At 37.7% G+C, this 17,563-nt stretch overlaps 1 protein-coding gene across 1 annotated transcript; it reads right to left on the bottom strand.

The window, feature by feature from the left end:
- Positions 1-1,644: 1,644 nt before the first annotated feature.
- LOC111368452 (golgin candidate 6-like) lies at positions 1,645-16,800 on the bottom strand. The gene is made up of 14 exons (XM_022989674.1): positions 16,727-16,800; positions 16,573-16,635; positions 16,429-16,482; positions 16,244-16,339; positions 15,894-15,944; positions 15,731-15,817; positions 15,487-15,600; positions 15,324-15,395; positions 14,900-15,085; positions 14,587-14,690; positions 14,188-14,236; positions 4,355-4,420; positions 3,060-3,827; positions 1,645-2,417 (listed from the first exon to the last, which is right to left on the bottom strand). Exons 2-14 carry the CDS (start codon positions 16,594-16,596, stop codon positions 1,869-1,871), a joined length of 2,220 nt encoding a protein of 739 aa, XP_022845442.1. The 5' UTR covers positions 16,597-16,635; positions 16,727-16,800; the 3' UTR covers positions 1,645-1,868.
- Between the last annotated feature and the right edge of the window lie 763 nt (positions 16,801-17,563).

Below are 17,563 nucleotides of genomic sequence, written 5' to 3'. Positions count from 1 at the left end.
GTATATAGGAGAAAACAAAGGATAAGATGGCTATCGCGTTTGCTACTACAACATAAATAAACATGGCACCCAACAGAAGCTAAGAAAAAGAATAGACGACTTTAAAACTCTATTTGACAAGGAACTTTATTTAAAATTTAAGTATTTAATATTAAATAATTTTGTATAATTATCTTTATTTACATGCCTCGTGCACATGCATGCAAAATTGATTTTTCTCAAATACTAGGCAATTCTTTCTTCTATATAAAATGAGAAATATAAAATACAGTACTGATTTATTCATGTCTTCTCTTAAAAATATCCAAACAAGCTGTAAAGAACTCACCAGATATCATTAATCTGCATCAGTTGATCAAGTTAAGAAGAATTGTAAATATTTATTTGTATTTAGAAGCTCAAATATACGTGAGAAAATTATATACATTTGGCACCTGTTTAATTTATAAATATAAATGGTCAAAAATATTTTTTGTCTTTACATTTTATAGGATGAATAAGTACTACATACTTAATTCACTATTCATTTCTATTTATGTAAAATTTAATTGATTATAATCTATTTCCAACAAGTATTTATATGATAAGGATGTATGTCAAGTCCAAGAATTCAAAATGCGTGAAAGCACTCTTGTATATCATAAAGTATTTGGGTTGGGTTGATTCGGGTGGACAACCAGACCCATTTTCCAACTACTATTCCTTGTTTGTCAACAAACAATCTCAATGCTCTTAGAGTCAATAAACCATGTTGTTCAATTCATCTAGTTCTACCAATAGTTTTTGTTATGAATGAAGATAGTTTTTGTTATGGATCGACGGAGAGTACTAAACAACTCGGAATAAGAAAAATACACAATTTAAGGTGATTTACTTTATTCTTACCTAGTGTCACTACAGAATTACTATGTATTCTGGACTCACGTCTCTATTTTACTCTCAATTATGATAAAGAAATGAGACTCGTTCAATATCCTTTGTATAGGAGGATAATATTAAGACGATCTAATATGTGTATGAATTTCACAAAGTACCCTTATAACATTTAAAAAATTCATTGATGGAAAAGTGTACAATCTCTTAGAGTTGAGGGTAATGAAATTACTTTATCAAAAGGCTATAGCTGATGGGGGTGGTGCAGTCGACCCTATCATCCAGAATCAGGTCCAATAATCCAAGTCCACCCAATTTGGACCTCACTTCTAATGATGCCTTACAAGGGCACTATTATACAATTCTCAAATAGCGATAATAAACTCACCATTGTTTCAATCATGCTTNTATCACCCAAAACCAAGTTCGAGAAAACACTTCAAGCCCACTTCGCTTCAAAGGCTCTATAGGGCAACTTTTATATAGCGACAATAGATCTAACACAAGTCCAGCAATTTTATATACTTTACTGAACCTAATAAAAAGAAGATTTTGTTTATATCAACTTGATGTTAAACTACATGACAACTCTCAAGGATACTAAATGCAGGATAAAACAACAAAAACATATGCCTTAATAGCCATAAATTTGTTTTGACTGCGTAAATCTTTTTTGGCCGCTCCAATGATCCTTGTACGAGTATCCAAGACTATTATGTGGACATTACTCGTATGCATATATCATCAATCTGATTGAAAAATTCCCTTAAATTGATGAAAAAAATAAAATGGTTGATAAAGAGTGCTGATTCGAACTGATCATTCAATTAGCACCAAGAAGAGGTAATCCTGTCTCATTTCTAAGTTTCAACATCATAAAATTAGAAACCACTGTACAGTTACGAAAGGATGTACAAAGAACATGATTTGACTCTACTGTTAGAATACGAAAATAACCCAATAATCTAAACCAGAAACCTCCTAAGAGAGTAAAATCAATCTTCTTCCTCGTCATCTTCTGGAAGTTCCGTCTCATCCCCAATGCCTTCAAGTAATTTGTCAACATCCTCACCCAACTCCATTAACCTCACACTAAGCTTCTCCACCTTGCTTTGCTCCTGCCCGAGACAGACTAGCAAATCGTTCAATTCAACTTCACTCTCCTTCTGAGCTTCTTCCCTTGCTTCTGCCTTTATTGCCTCGATATCCAGGTCTGGGGTTGCTCCACCACTTTTTAGAGATTTTACTTCCCTTTCGAGCTGAAAGTTCGCCTGCTCGAGGCTATTGTATGCATCGGACAAACTTTGGAGATCAGATTCCATCTTAACAGCTAAACTTCGATAATTTGAAGCTTCAGACTCTATCTTGGCTTTCTCAGCTTTGAGGATCTCTATGCGTTGAGAGGCCTCTTGAAGCTCCCGACGTAAACTCTCGACTTGGACTCTTTCTGAGCGACCACCAGTTCTGTTTTCAATCTGCGACGAACCACTGCCACCCGTCTTCGCCAGGTCCTCAGCCAAAGTTGCATTCCGACTCAAAAGGCCCTATAGTAAAGATGAAAATTGCGAAAAAGATGTACGATTAGAAGGCATTAGTAGTCATTCGAAAGAGTGAATTTGGAACTTGATGATTTAGATTTAACAACTTTAGTCTCAACTTGTAGCGAAGTTTCACGTTAGTAATGAATTTTGTTTTCCTATCAAAAAAAAAAAGTAATGAATTTTGTTTTGTTCCGAAGAGGTAAATGAAGTTTTTCTTCTTGTTCAGTTTGTTCACTCACTTAAAATCCATTAGTTTTAATTTCTAAATCTTTGACATGGAATGCGACAATATGATGTGGTATCAACATGGAGGTCTTTCACGACGGACATTCTGTTAGAAAAACATTAACCAAATGATCAAACTAAAACAAAAGGTAAACTTCAGTGACAACTTCGGAATGAAATTTAATTGCTAACACGAATTCGCTGTAAGTTGAGTGACTAACACTGTTTTATACCCTAATGACTCATAAGCCATTGAAAAAAAAAAAAGAAAAATAATAATAATAATTGTGAAATTGCGATAAAAGATAAACATAAAGACAACACGTACGCAAGCTTGCCTTGAGTAAAAGGCCATGCAAGATCAATGACAACAAATTAAGCAGCCAGAAAACATAGAGCATATAACCCAAAGAAAAATACCTGTATCTCATGGCACTGCTTCTCGACAAACATCTTTAGCCTCTTGACATACTCACCATCACTTTCTCCACTAGTCTGTTCCAGTTCTGCTGGCACCACTGCCACCTGGCTCTTTGGATTACTATAAATTTCTACAATTTGTTTCCTAATATTTGCCTCCAACCCCTTTACAAAGGAAACAAACAGTGAATCAAACATCAAGACAAGCAATGGATGATCCTCACTTTTCTGTTCAGTTGTCTCTTTGTCATCAACATCTTCAATCTCAGCCATACTAGCAGAATTAGATCTTGTCAATGATTTACGAGGCATATCCAACTTTGTAGAGTTAAAAACCGAGCTTTTCTGCATTTCATCAAACTTCAGAAAGTATGACGTCAGCCCAACTTTCTGGCTTATTGCATCTACTATACTAAAAGGGTCTTTTCCACTATCACCAGTTTTATTGTATATGACACACTCTCCTAAGAGTACGGCAGTCAATCCCCTTACACAAGCTGTTGCCATTGGATTTGATACTAACTCAAGCAAGTACGTTAGATGTGGACGTGAATCAAGAAAACACTGCACAGCACTTGGACAATCAGAGAGCCAAACAACAAGCAGTTTTAGGATGACTGGCTGAGCATACAGGTACCCAGATGAGTTTGTTTTCCCATCTTTGCTTTTCATAGAAGAGGCAAGTGCAAGGTACTTCACCATACGGTGCATCAAGGGTTCCGGACCTCCCAATGAGGGCATAGGAGCCTCCAGCTCAAGTCGAAGAACCTATAGTAACTTCCAAATTAGAATAAGTGAGTACATAGAGAACTACAGCCATAAATTAGGCATAATTGATGGGGTAATTTATGGGAATCAACGACATAATATAGGAGAAATAGGGCTTAAGATAGATTTTGATCTAGAATAGGTTTTAATAGTTTTGATTAACTAGAAATCTGATAATTGATTATCTTGTGATGTAACACTAGAAGTTCCCTTGAATTTAACTTCTGTACAACTCTAAAAGGGGAATTAGGGTTCAAATTTTACATAGACTATTGCTGAATTGAATTGATTATCTTGATAATTTGAAATCTCTCTTTCCAATATGCTGTTTCTTCTATCTCCCATTTTTTCTTTCTTCTCTTCCTTTATCTATTTCTCTCCTCTTTAACGATTTTTCTCTCTTTCTGTAATGTTCTGCATCAATAATGCTCAACAATATTGTCACAATAACCGCTATTCAAAAGTAATCTGCTTCCTCCTAACATTTCAAAAATTAAGTTTTATAAATAAAAAGAGAAACTGCATACCCTCTCTTTGCATTGAATATTGTCCTTCAGTAAATGAGAAAGGACACTAGCAGCTCTGCAACAAGTCTGCATTTGACAATACAAGAAACAAAATCAGACTCCAGGTGTTAAGCAACTGAAAGATATTAGTTTCACGTAATGGAGATAAATTCAAGAGTCCAACCATACCCCGGGGCCCGGGGGAGGGTGTGGGGATGAGAAGGGGTTATAAGATCAGTATTTAATTTATTTGCGATGAGCAGGGAGGATCGAGGCTTAAAGGAGGTAGGTTTGAGTTTTAACTTTCAGAAATTAAAATATGCGCATAAAAAGTGAAACTTTCAAAACCCACCCCTCCCTATGTCCCTTGGTCTCAGGATATGTACTCTTTCGTTAATTACGTCCCAGCAACCAAATTACTCGTGCAACCTTTTTGTTACAGTGAAAACAAGCTTAGCCAGAAAGCAATGGGTAAGCCTCTGTTTGGCAAAATTTTTAAATCATCTATAAATGGTCAAGCTTAATTTTTAACCACACATTCCAATGGATTCACAAGTACTATCTACTTATCCACCACTCATTTCTATCTATTTACATTAAACAGTTAAAACTGAACTCTATAATTTAAGGTTCAACATCTACAAGAGACCTTTTTTCCTTACAAATTTGAATTATTAACGGTAAATCATTGACAGTACATAGACACTTTGATGCCGGATAAGAGGGATTCCAGCATAGAATAAAAATAGCAGGAAAGAAGAAGAATTGTAGAACCTCAACAAGAAGGAGAAGAGAAGAGGAAGACGACAGCAAGGGGAGAAACCCGAAGAAGAAGGAGAAGTTAGGGAGGAAGGGGAAGGAAAATGTAAAAACCAAGCATATTCATTTCATTAATTTATCAACTATCCATTACATGACGAAAAAGATTTAAATAACAAAAAAAACCTAAAGAGAGAGGGTCAAGCCCATTACACAAGTCCGTAAAAATAACCCAACTAAAATAAACAAAATAATAGTCCAACTAGAATGAAATAAATAAACTGGATGTCCTCATCATCTCTCCCGAGGTAGAAGAAAACTCGACCCTGTCGAGTGGGTATATCAATCGTTGCAGTCAATCTCCCAACCATAAGTTGAATGGTTGGGCAAGTTTCTTTCGACGTCTGTAGCAATGTGCCAGTGGAGGTCTGAATCTAATGTCCTCACCAACTACCCTTGGGATGGACGGGAGACGATCTGGGACAAGGAAGAATCCCGCTGTCTCCGATAAAGCTCCAATAAATCTGGATTCAATTACTGTAGTGTCTCTCTGGAGATCCATGTACAGTCAGAATCTGATCGATCAACCCAACAAACAAGGAAGAGCTGAACCTCTCCATCATTAGTTAACACAATTTTTTCATCTAAAATAACATCAATTTTATCTTTGTGCTGTGAGAGGTGGTAGTTGGTTAGAAGTGGCCAAAGAATCAAGATCAAGGTCCACAAAAGGAGGTAACAGAGGATCATCTGAGAGAATGAAATGACCTTTATAAGATACTAGGTCCTCAACATTGAAAGTAGAGTGGTAACCAAAGTGTGGTGGAATCTCAACAACATATGCATTTGGACCAACTTGCTTTAAAATTTTAAAAGGACCAGTATACAGGCTTCCAATTTGGAGGCGGGTACATGTAGACGCCACTTTGACCTAATGCGGACCATAATGTAATCCCCAATGTTAAACTCTACATGTCGTTTATGCAAATCAGCTTGGAGTTTATATTTTTCATTATTGGTTTCAAATTGTTTATTGATCTCAATATGCAAATCACGAATATGTTGTGCAAATGTTTCGGCTGACACTGACACTCTAGCCTGTGGGGACATAGGAATGAGATCTAACGATTTCCTAGGTTTATACCCATGAACGGCTTCAAATGAACTCATACCTAGTGAACAATTCATGGAACTCTTATACGCGATTTGAGCTATAGGAAGGATTAAATCCCAATTTCGAAGATTTTCTCGAACAAGACATCGTAACAAATTACCAAAACTACGATTAACGACTTCAGTTTGACCATCAATATGAGGGTGGTAGGCCGTAGAAAATTTCAATTTGGTACCCATCTTTTGCCACAAAGTTCTCCAAAAATGGCTAGTGAAACGAAAATTCCTATCGGACACAATGGACTTAGGAAGCCCATACAATTTGACAATCTCATTAAAGAACAACATGGCAACCTTGGACGCATCTGAGGTCTTACTATAGGAGATAAAATGAGCCATTTTCGAAAAACGATCGACAACCACAAAAATAGAATCATGCTTCTTTGGGATACGTGGAAGTCCTAACACAAAATCCATACTAACATTCTGCCATGGACAATTGGGGACGGGGAGAGGAGTGTATAGGCTATATTTTACCTCTTTTGTTTGGTCAATTGACAAGTGTTATATATACTAACGATCTTAGCAACATCTTTCTTCAAACTAGGCCAATAAAATTGGAGTTCAACTTCCTCTATAGTCTTACGACACCCAAAGTGACAGGCTAAACCTCCCGCATGAACTTCCCACAATATGAAATCCAGCACAGAAGTTCGAGGGATGCACAATTTATTGGCTCTAAAAAAGTTAACCTCCTCAAGTCGGAAGCCATCTGTGGTATCTGACTGTCCACTTTGCAATTCAAGAAAGATATCCTTAAAACCAGGACACGCCTCGTAATCCTCCTTAAGCCTTTCAAAATCAATGACCTTGATGCTCATGATCGACAAAAGGAAGACATGACGACTTAAAGTATCAGCTGCTTGGTTCTCCACGCCCTTTTTGTGTTTTAAGACAAACGAGTAAGCTTGAAAATATTCAATCTAACGACCATGCCTACAGTTCAATCTTTTCTGGGAGTTGAGGTAACGGAGGGCCTCATAGTCTGAATAAAGAACGAACTCCTGGGGCAACAAATAGTGGCACCAATAGCGCAAAGTCTGGACAACCGCATACAATTCCTTATCATAAATCGAGTACCGTTGTTTGGCCTCATTTAACTTCTCACTGAAGTAGGCAACAGGGTGACGATCCAGACTCGAGACTCCGCCTATACCTACCTCGGACGCATCACATTCGACCTCAAAGACTTTGGAAAAATCTGGAAGACGCATGACAGGAGCCTCCGTCATTCGCTTCTTGACCAACTTAAAGGTCTTAGCCTCTTCTTGTATCCAATGAAACTCCCTTCTTCATGCACTCCTTAATAGGTGCCATAATAGTGCTAAACCCCTTAATAAAACGACGGTAAAATGTAGTTAAGCCGTGAAAGCTCCTAACGTCATGAATAGTCTTAAGTTCAGGTCAGTCAAGAATCGTCTGAACCATAGTAGGGTCAGCAGATATCCCTATCAAAGAGACAATGAACCCTAGGAAAACGATTGTATCGATGAAGAAAGAGCACTTCTTGACGTTAGCATACAGATTAGTTGCACGTAGGGTAGAGCAAACTTGCATAACGTGGTTACAGTGTTGCTCCTTAGTCTTACTATAGATGAGAATATCATCAAAGTAGACAACAAGAAACTTACCCATGAAAGGTCGAAAAGTTTGTGTTATTACCCGCATAAAGGTACTCAGCGCGTTGCTTAGCCCAAAAGGCATGACCAGTCATTCATAAAGACCATCTTTCGTTTTAAAAGCGATTTTCCACTCATCACCTAGTCGTATTCTAATCTGATGGTATCCACTTTTCAAGTCAATCTTCGAAAAGATTGTAGCACCAATCATCATGTCTAGCATTTCGTCAAGTGTCAAAGAGACAATGAACCCTAGGAAAACGATTGTATCGATGAAGAAAGAGCACTTCTTGACGTTAGCATACAAATTAGTTGCACGTAGGGTAGAGCAAACTTGCATAACGTGGTTACGGTGTTGCTCCTTAGTCTTACTATAGATGAGAATATCATCAAAGTAGACAACAAGAAACTTACCCATGAAAGGTCGAAAAGTTTGTGTTTTTACCCGCATAAAGGTACTCAGCGCGTTGCTTAGCCCAAAAGGCATGACCAGTCATTCATAAAGACCATCTTTCGTTTTAAAAGCGATTTTCCACTCACATTCTAATCTGATGGTATCCACTTTTCAAGTCAATCTTCGAAAAGATTGTAGCACCAATCATCATGTCTAGCATTTCGTCAAGTCTAGGAATGAAAAAACGATACTTCACCATGATCCTATTGATGGCACAACTATCCACACACATTCTCCAAGAACGATCCTTCTTAGGGGTCAATAGGGCGGGAACTGTACAAGGGCTTAAAACTCTCACGAATGAACCCCTTGTGAAGGAGTTCATCTATTTGCCTCTGGAATTCAGCGTGCTCGGTGGGATTCATCCTATAATGAGGCAAATTTGGAAGGGACACCCCTGGGACAAAATCTATAGCATGTTGAATGTCCCGTGGAGGGGGTAGATGATCAGGTAAGTCTTTCGGGAAGACATCTCGAAACTCTTGAAGGAACGACCAAACTTCAACAGGGCTCTCTGTTGTGGAGTTCGATAAAACCTCCATGACTACCAAAGCGAACACAATTGAGTCACCAAGAAGTGTACGCTCAAACTCCGTAGGACTAATGATATGCAATCCCTTTCTTTCTACACTCTTTGTTTCCTGTGAGCCAACAGGCTTCAGCAGTGGGTTAAGGTGAATCTTCTTTCCATTAAACACGAAACAGCAAGAATTGGATCGACCATAGATGGTTACATCTAGGTCAAATAATCAAGGTCGTCCCAAGATGATGTGCCCGACATCCATTGAAATGACGTCAAACCATATATGGTCCTTATACTCGAGAAACTGGATAGGAACTAGACAACGCTCCTTGACAGCCATAGAAGAAGTATCAGCCCATGAGCCGCTATACGACTGAGGGTAAGGGATTGTCTTCAACCTTAAACGAGATACAGTAGCCATCGAAACCGCATTAATGCAGCTGCCACTATCCACAATAACGTTACAGCCCTTGTTATTGATCTTGATGTACGTGTGGAAAATGGCACGACGAGACCAATCATCGACATCCTTAGGCTGGGTAGGAGTACAACGGATGACACCAACTCTAGGCGTATGTGCGCTAAGGGGACTAGTCTGAATACAACCTAAGAAAGTCTCTTCACTATCCTCCAAGTCATCAAACTCTTCCAACTTAGGTTCATAAACCTGGTCCTCTAATGGCCCATTAACTATACCTTCACGCTCTTCCATAACTAGGGCTCAGCCAGCCAGGACACTCAGAAGAAATGTGACCAAAACCCTTATAGTTGAAGCATTGCAAATGGGAGGATGCCCTTGAAACCTCGAAACCCTTACCTTTACTATCCGATGCAAGGGTAGCATTAGAAGGAGAAGGCCCTAGAATAGACTTAGGGGATGGAGTGGATGTAGAAGAGTTGTAGTGCGAGTGTCACTACGAGTTCTATACGGGGTTCTAGTCACTAACTCGTAATCCCGAACGAAAGAGTAGGCGTGGTCAAGAGTGGTGACGCTTCTAAGAATAAGCTCACGTCTATAGAAGAAATGTGACCAAAACCCTTATAGTTGAAGCATTGCAAATGGGAGGATGCCCTTGAAACCTCGGAACCCTTACCTTTACTATCCGATGCAAGGGTAGCATTAGAAGGAGAAGGCCCTAGAATAGACTTAGGGGATGGAGTGGATGTAGAAGAGTTGTAGTGCGAGTGTCACTACGAGTTCTATACGGTGTTCTAGTCACTAACTCGTAATCCCGAACGAAAGAGTAGGCGTGGTCAAGAGTGGTGACGCTTCTAAGAATAAGCTCACGTCTAAGATCATCCCTTAGGCCTTGCCTAAACCTACTAAAGGTCATGACCTCATCCTCAACGACCTGACATCTTATTCGAAATTCATCAAACTAAGCAACGTATTCGGTCACAGGTCAATTGCCTTGCGTAAGTGCATTCCATTGATCCAGCAAGTTAACCCTGTAAGATTGAGGTAAATACTTTTCTTGAAGGCGACGCTTCATTTCATCCCAGCTCTCAACAGGGAGAGCATAACGTCTCTCCAGAAGGTCCTCAACACTCTCCCAATAGAGTAGAGCAATGCCAATTAATTTCAAACTGGCAAATTGTACCCTCCGATCTTCTGGGACCCCATACCAGGCGAAAAAGCGATCCATATCTCTAACCCATTGATTGAATACACTAGGATCTAGACAACCATCAAATGTAAGGACATCTAACTTAATGTTTCGAAAGAGACGTTCCTCGTGGCGAGGGGGACACTGTGTACCATGACGATGATGTTCCTGCTCTCGTCCGCGAGCCTGATTTCCATCCCTACGATCATGTCCGACATGGTGCCGACAACCTTGGGGATGACAATGAGGTCTATTAATGAAAGTTTCAGAGTTTTCAGCTTCAGTCGAATATGGGGTTGGATCAAGAGTGTTCAACCTAGCGACTAGAGTTTTATTCTCCTCACGAGTAGCAGCTACCTTAGTTTGGACAACAGTTAATTGATTTCGTAATTGTGCCAACTATCGGGTGAGGGCCTCAATTTGGGACCGATCCATGACAGGGGTACTAGAACTAGAGGTAGTAACACGACAACTACGCAAATGCATACAAAGTAACGCTAGCAAAGTAAAGTGCACTACTGAGATCAATAAACAATGGGTACTAACAGCAAAGTAGCAATTTTTATTTATTTTTATATTTTATTTTATTGTTATTATTTATTTTTTTTTTATTAACTTAAAAATGGGATTATGTAAGTCTGAACGTAGCAAGCTAATAATGTTGATGCAAATAAAATAAAAACAAGGGTACAAATAACTAAACGAAAGGTCTAATCACGTGGGGTAATCGGGGAACAATGGGGTTAATTCACGAGTTTCAATCAAGTGGATTTTAAGGCTACAATTATTAAATAACAGCATCACAAATTAAATGATACAATTTTCAATAAAGCAGTAGTGTACACCAATAATAAATTGAGGTCCAGAACTCCCTGTTGTTTTGCTGCTTGAACTGCTGACACGTGGGCTCCGGATATACGTGCGTTCTTTCCTACGTTTCAAGTGGCTGTCCTTTCAAAAATCCAAATGCAATAGCAATGTGCTTGTTGTGTGGTGATTGTCCCCCTGTGGTAGTGAGAAGTGTGAGACGGAAGTGGTTGTTGAGTGTGATGTCAGTGACCAAAATTTCAATTCTATTGGTGGTAGCGGCTGTGGCGTTGGCGGCAGGCGGCGGTGATAGCTGGTACAGTTGACTAGGTTGGCTGTGGTTTTGGCTGTGTTGTGAAGAGTAGATATACAGTGCCTTGATAGTGATGACTATGCCTTTGAACGTGAATGGCAGTGACGGGGTGGCGAATGAGAAGAAGGGGCTGTATGTATAGGCGATTGTAACTCGTGGTTGTGGCGGTGGAAGTGTATGGGGCTCGGGTCGGCAATCGTGGCTTGTGGGATAGAAGTCGTGAAGACAGATACAAATTGGACTTGGGTTGTGGAAGACGGTTTAGAGTGGGAGTGGATTGGGTCTTGATTTTGTGGGTAAATGGTTTACTGGGTTGGGTTAATATGTGGTGAATGGGGCCGGGTTTGGTGTATATTGGACTTGGAAGTGAATTGGGATTGGGGTTACGGGCTGAGTGAATTTGGGATTGGGGTTATAGGTTGGTTGTACGTGGGTCTATTGTAACTAGGGTTTGAATGTAGGTTAGAATTTATGGAACAGCACTATTTATCTAGCAGCCAACGATTTTTTTCAGAAACTGAAGAGAATGCGAAATTGAAATTTTCGGGAGTGAATAGTACCCATGAACAGTACGATGAACAGTATTTTTTTTGGAACAACTATGAAGAAGCTAGAAAAAAATAAATCGGCTACTCACACTAAAAATTTATGTGTTTGTGCTGTTCCACATGTTCTTGAGAAAGAAATAGGAAGAAAATTTTGGATTGGAGATGAGAGATTATCCAAATTTAAACTCTGATACCACTTTGATGCCGGATAAGAGAGATTCCAACAGAGAATAAAAACAGCAGGAAAGAAAAAGAATTGCAGAACCTCAGCAAGAAGGAAAAGAGAGGAGAAACAGAAGAAGAAGACGGCAGCAGAGGGAGAAACCCGAAGAAGGAGAAGTTAGAAAGGAAGGGGAAGGAAAACGTAAAAACCAAGCATATTCATTTCATTAATTCATCAATTATCCATTACATGGCGAAAAAGATTTAAGTAACAAAAGAAACCTAAAGAGAGAGCATCAAGCCCATTACACAAGTCCGTAAAAACAACCCAACTAAAATAAACAAAATAACAGTCCAACTAAAATGAAATAAATAAACTAGATGTCACTACAATAAACAAACTGGATGTCATCACACTTCAATCAGAACACCTCGACAAAATATATATTTTACAAATAAATCGGCTACTCACGCTAAAAATTTATGTGTTTGTGCTGTTCCACATGTTCTTGAGAAAGAAATAGGAAGAAAATTTTGGATTGGAGATGAGAGATTATCCAAATTTAAACTCTAATACCACTTTGATGCCGGATAAGAGAGATTCCAACAGAGAATAAAAACAGCAGGAAAGAAAAAGAATTGCAGAACCTCAGCAAGAAGGAAAAGAGAAGAGAAACAGAAGAAGAAGACGGCAGCAGAGGGAGAAACCCGAAGAAGGAGAAGTTAGAAAGGAAGGGGAAGGAAAACGTAAAAACCAAGCATATTCATTTCATTAATTCATCAATTGTCCATTACATGGCGAAAAAGATTTAAGTAACAAAAGAAACCTAAAGAGAGAGCATCAAGCCCATTACACAAGTCCGTAAAAACAACCCAACTAAAATAAATAAAATAACAGTCCAACTAAAATGAAATAATAAACTAGATGTCACTACAATAAACAAACTGGATGTCATCACACTTCAATCAGAACACCTCGACAAAATATATATTTTACAAAAACAAATTATAACCAAGGAAAATCTTCATCTTTCAGCATTTCTGATTTGTCTCCTTCAGAAATAGAGAATACATAAGAAGTTGGCATTCTTTAAAAGAACTATTCGAGTATACTGAATGGCATCTCACACGAGGCTTTCGTAAAACGCCTCAAAATTTACGCCTTAAGTGTCATTTAGGAGGCTTACACCTCGAAACTGAACCTTGGGGGACTTTAAGGTGTCCACTTGTTGTCTCGGGACATTTTTGGCCTATTTTTTTTCTATAACTTACAATATTTTTTGGGGTCCTCTATTTTCTTTTTTGTCTTTACACGGAAGGGAAAAAGGAAGTAGAACACACTATTGCAAGTTGAAGGCGATAATAAAGAACAAGAAAGAATAGAAGATGATTATTGAGGGAAATAAATATGTTGATGATTTCCTTAAACATCCTACTATTAGTATTAGTGATGACATAAACGATCTCTGACTTGTTTCTACTTCTTGTAGTAGATTATAATTGTGTTACCCAATTAATAATTCGAAATCATTTATTTGCTACTTTATTGATCTATTTTATGTTTGCTTGCAAGTTTAATTTTTTTCTAATTTGCTAAAATGTTTCATTAGGAATTTTTCAAAATGGTTTATGGTTGGCTATGAGCATATTTTTTTATTTTTTTGAATTATTTTATTAGTTTGTCTTTGAGGCTTGTACCTCAAGTCACACCTCACCTCACAAGGTAAAATGCCTGGGTACCCGAATAAGCCTTTTTAAACATTGTGTGTGAGTTTAAACATTTCCCACTTACATTAAATTCATGAACAAGTAGTAATCAAAAGTGTTGAAATGCAGAACTAAAAGACAATCCAGTTAAATGGGACAATAGGCTTGAGGCAAATAATTACCTCAAGATCGCTTTCATTTTCACTCCATGTAAGACCTTCCAACAGCATGCTACGAGAAACAAAATTTCGAAACATTTAGCCCCTGTATGACAATCATTATTTGGGGAAAATAGAGTTTTGAATAGTGGTTTTTAAAAGAATGTGTAGTTAAAAAGTACGGAAAATTTTGTGTTTACGTACAAAATATTTTATTTCGTGAATTTGTGGTTGAAAATGAGTGTAGAAAAAAGAGTTTGAAAATAACGGTTGTCAAACAAGGTCTTAGTCAAGTAGCATGAGGAATGATCTATATCATCCATTAGTATAAACTCAATCATGCAGTAAAGGAACCAAACAAGATTGATAACATAACTTAGAAACAGATTGAGGTACTGAAAGAGAAGCAGAAGCAAAAACCACCTTCCAAATGACATGTTAATTTCCTCATCACGTGGAGTGTGATTAATTGTATGTGGTTGAGGAATTAATGTGGATGCCAGCATTGTTTGACCATCGGGATTTTTCTGTTCCAAATAGGTAAATTGAGAAAGTAAGTAAAAATAAACTCCAAAACACATCACGCGAGAAAAAAATATAACAATAAGAATAATAACAAGAACGACAACAATAAAAATAGAGAGGAAAACAGTGATATATCGGCCCTCACACATTCAAACCTTCAGATATTTAGCAACATATCAAACCGCTCAAAAATTAGACTACTAGTACAAACCTCACAAAAGCTCTTGAAGATATAGTCAGCTGCTACAAACTCTTGCATGCTAGGAGTACGCAAAATGACCCGAAGAATAGAATTTAGGGTAGGCTCAACCTGTGGCTCTTCTCCGAGAACTTTGCTAGCAAGGGCATCACAATTTTTAGGGTGACTGACAATCAGATCACCAATGCATCTCAGTGACTGAAATAGTTACAAAACGTTAAGCAAGGATGTCAGAAACTTTCAAAAACTTCTACAAGCATGTTTTCTAGACAAGTGAAGAATATATAGTAAATGAAAATATTATTTTTCCTTTAAGGGCATTTATCGATTTTTATATTTGTTGTATAGCTGAGAATTCTTTATCTGGGACACAATAATGAGGAGGTTAAAAAAGAGTATCTCAATTGAATGTGTTATTGAGTAACTGCTGCCTTACCGCACAACGAACAGCAACAGGAGCCCATTGGCTTTCAACTCCCAACATTAAAAGAAGGTCCAGGACCTTTTTCTAGAATTACCAAAAAAGATTAGTAAGCAGAAGTGATAATGCTTCTCAAAAATTTCAATATCCGAAAAATGGTTCTAAAACTGAACCAAACCTGAACTAAAACCGTTTTGTTTGTCAGACTACTGTTGCCTTTTCCAGGATCAGATTCTTGACCTCCATTCAGCAGCAAATTAATAGTTTCCAATACACTGAGTATATTAATTGTCTATCCGCAGACCATTAATTCAGATAAACAGAAAAGGTTTAGCAAGACAAGCAGAAGAATATATTGCATAAGAGTACATTTATGCAAATTTAGAATGAAGAAAACACTTCAAGAAATTTAAGTATTTAACCTTCTGTTGCGTAAATTTATAGGTGTTTCCTCTGAGCTTTAGGATAGATACTAAAGGGTCAAACCCTATCGTCTCCCTTAGCAATACCTATACCGCATTCAAGAGGCATATTATCAAGTATGGCCATCCATGTTACCAAAATTTAACTTTGATGAGCACAAACCTGGTGCGAAGCATTATTTCTGATGAGATTGTTTAAAAGTTCAAGACAATCCTGTTGCAGTGCCAAAGGGAACATAGATTTAGGGGAAAAAAATTGTTTATTATCAGAATGCATTCAATACTGAGAAGAAAGACACTCCAGAACTAACATGAGCAATTCTAACTATGTAGAAAAATGTTAAAGAATGGTCATAGCATATGACCCACTACATAAGCTTTTTTCTTCTTCCACCTTTTTCTTTTTTTTTTTTTTTTTTTTTTAATGCAGTGTCANACAAGGTCAATCCTTGAACAGCAACAGAAGCGGGGAGCAAGAGTATCACAATATCTGTGTCTTAGTCCAGAAACCACCTGAACAACAACACCTCCTTCTGAGCCACCTTCCTCTCTGATAATGCTAAAAATCTTCTCAAAAACTCCTTCAAACACTACAATTTTTTGAATTTCCTGAATAATGAAAAACTCAACAGTTATCCAAACAAGGTAAACAGTTGTAGGTACTAAGAATTTTTATGGTCCTTAAAGGGAAAACCCACCTCAGCCTCACGGGTCAGATATGTGAGAAGTAACAAAGCCTCATTACGAATAACCTTCCAAAAATAGCACAGGTCTGTCAAAATTCAGTAACAGGAACAGCAAAGAACAATAGACAAATTACTTGGTTAACAAGTCTATCATACCTCACGATCCATAAGCATATCCATGAGTTGTGTAATACCACGAGGAATAGTCAAAATAGCTTCCTGTAGCCTGAAAAAAATTTCAGAATTGTTCCTTCCACATTTTCATACGTTTGAAAGCAGAAAATATCAGAATCAGAATGAAAGAGAGTACCTATTTGGAGAATTTGTCAAGAGTGCTGTTAACAGTTGAAGAGTATAATAGCGTACATAGAAATCCTCCTCAGACTGCCAAGGAACCGGGTTAGCAAAACAAGGAAGACAAATGACATACGTATTTTCCGGAAATTAAAATTGGAACTCTTACCAGAAGACTTAGAAGAAGAGAAATGCTTCCTGCTTCTCTAGAAAGCAAATCACTATTCATTAAAGCTGGCTGAATCTCATTCTTTGGTCCTTTTGTATGTTCAATTGGATTTAAGGCACTTAAAAGAGTTTCAAGAGCCCCTCGAACCTTCAAAAAAATATTTAAGATGAATTGAGGATAGAATATAAACTTGCAAAACAATTGTATTAAACATGCAACCAGGATTGCAACCCATATGCAGATAAAATGACATATAAAGCAGCTCAAAAGGGCTGTCAAATAAAACCTTCTATTACGATACCAAGAAAACTCTATGCCAATTGGCCCGACCCTTCACCAAAGAAGTAGAGAAAAAAATCTTTACCCTTATTTTTCCTCATTTCCGTGATCATCTTTACAGTTTATATAAACTTCTAGTCACTTAAGCTCAACTTCTTGATTCAAACCTGGTTTCTTCTTCTAATACAGTTTTGCTCACTCTGTTTATCAACCTCTTCCTTCTGTTGCTTCTTCATTAGAATAGGTGATCACCCCTTAAAATTCTCAAATGCACTCTGGATTTAAAACTAATAGTTCCCCTAATGCTAAATTACATAGTACACCTGAGTTACATAGTGATATGCGGGGAAAAGACTAAACAGAATGATTTATCACTTATAGATTCAATAAAATTAGTCCATGACA

This window comes from Olea europaea, chromosome 19 (assembly GCF_002742605.1).
Source record: "Olea europaea var. sylvestris chromosome 19, O_europaea_v1, whole genome shotgun sequence".
In the NCBI taxonomy this organism is placed as follows: Eukaryota; Viridiplantae; Streptophyta; class Magnoliopsida; order Lamiales; family Oleaceae; genus Olea; species Olea europaea.
This window is presented reverse-complemented; position numbering and strand designations above follow the sequence as displayed.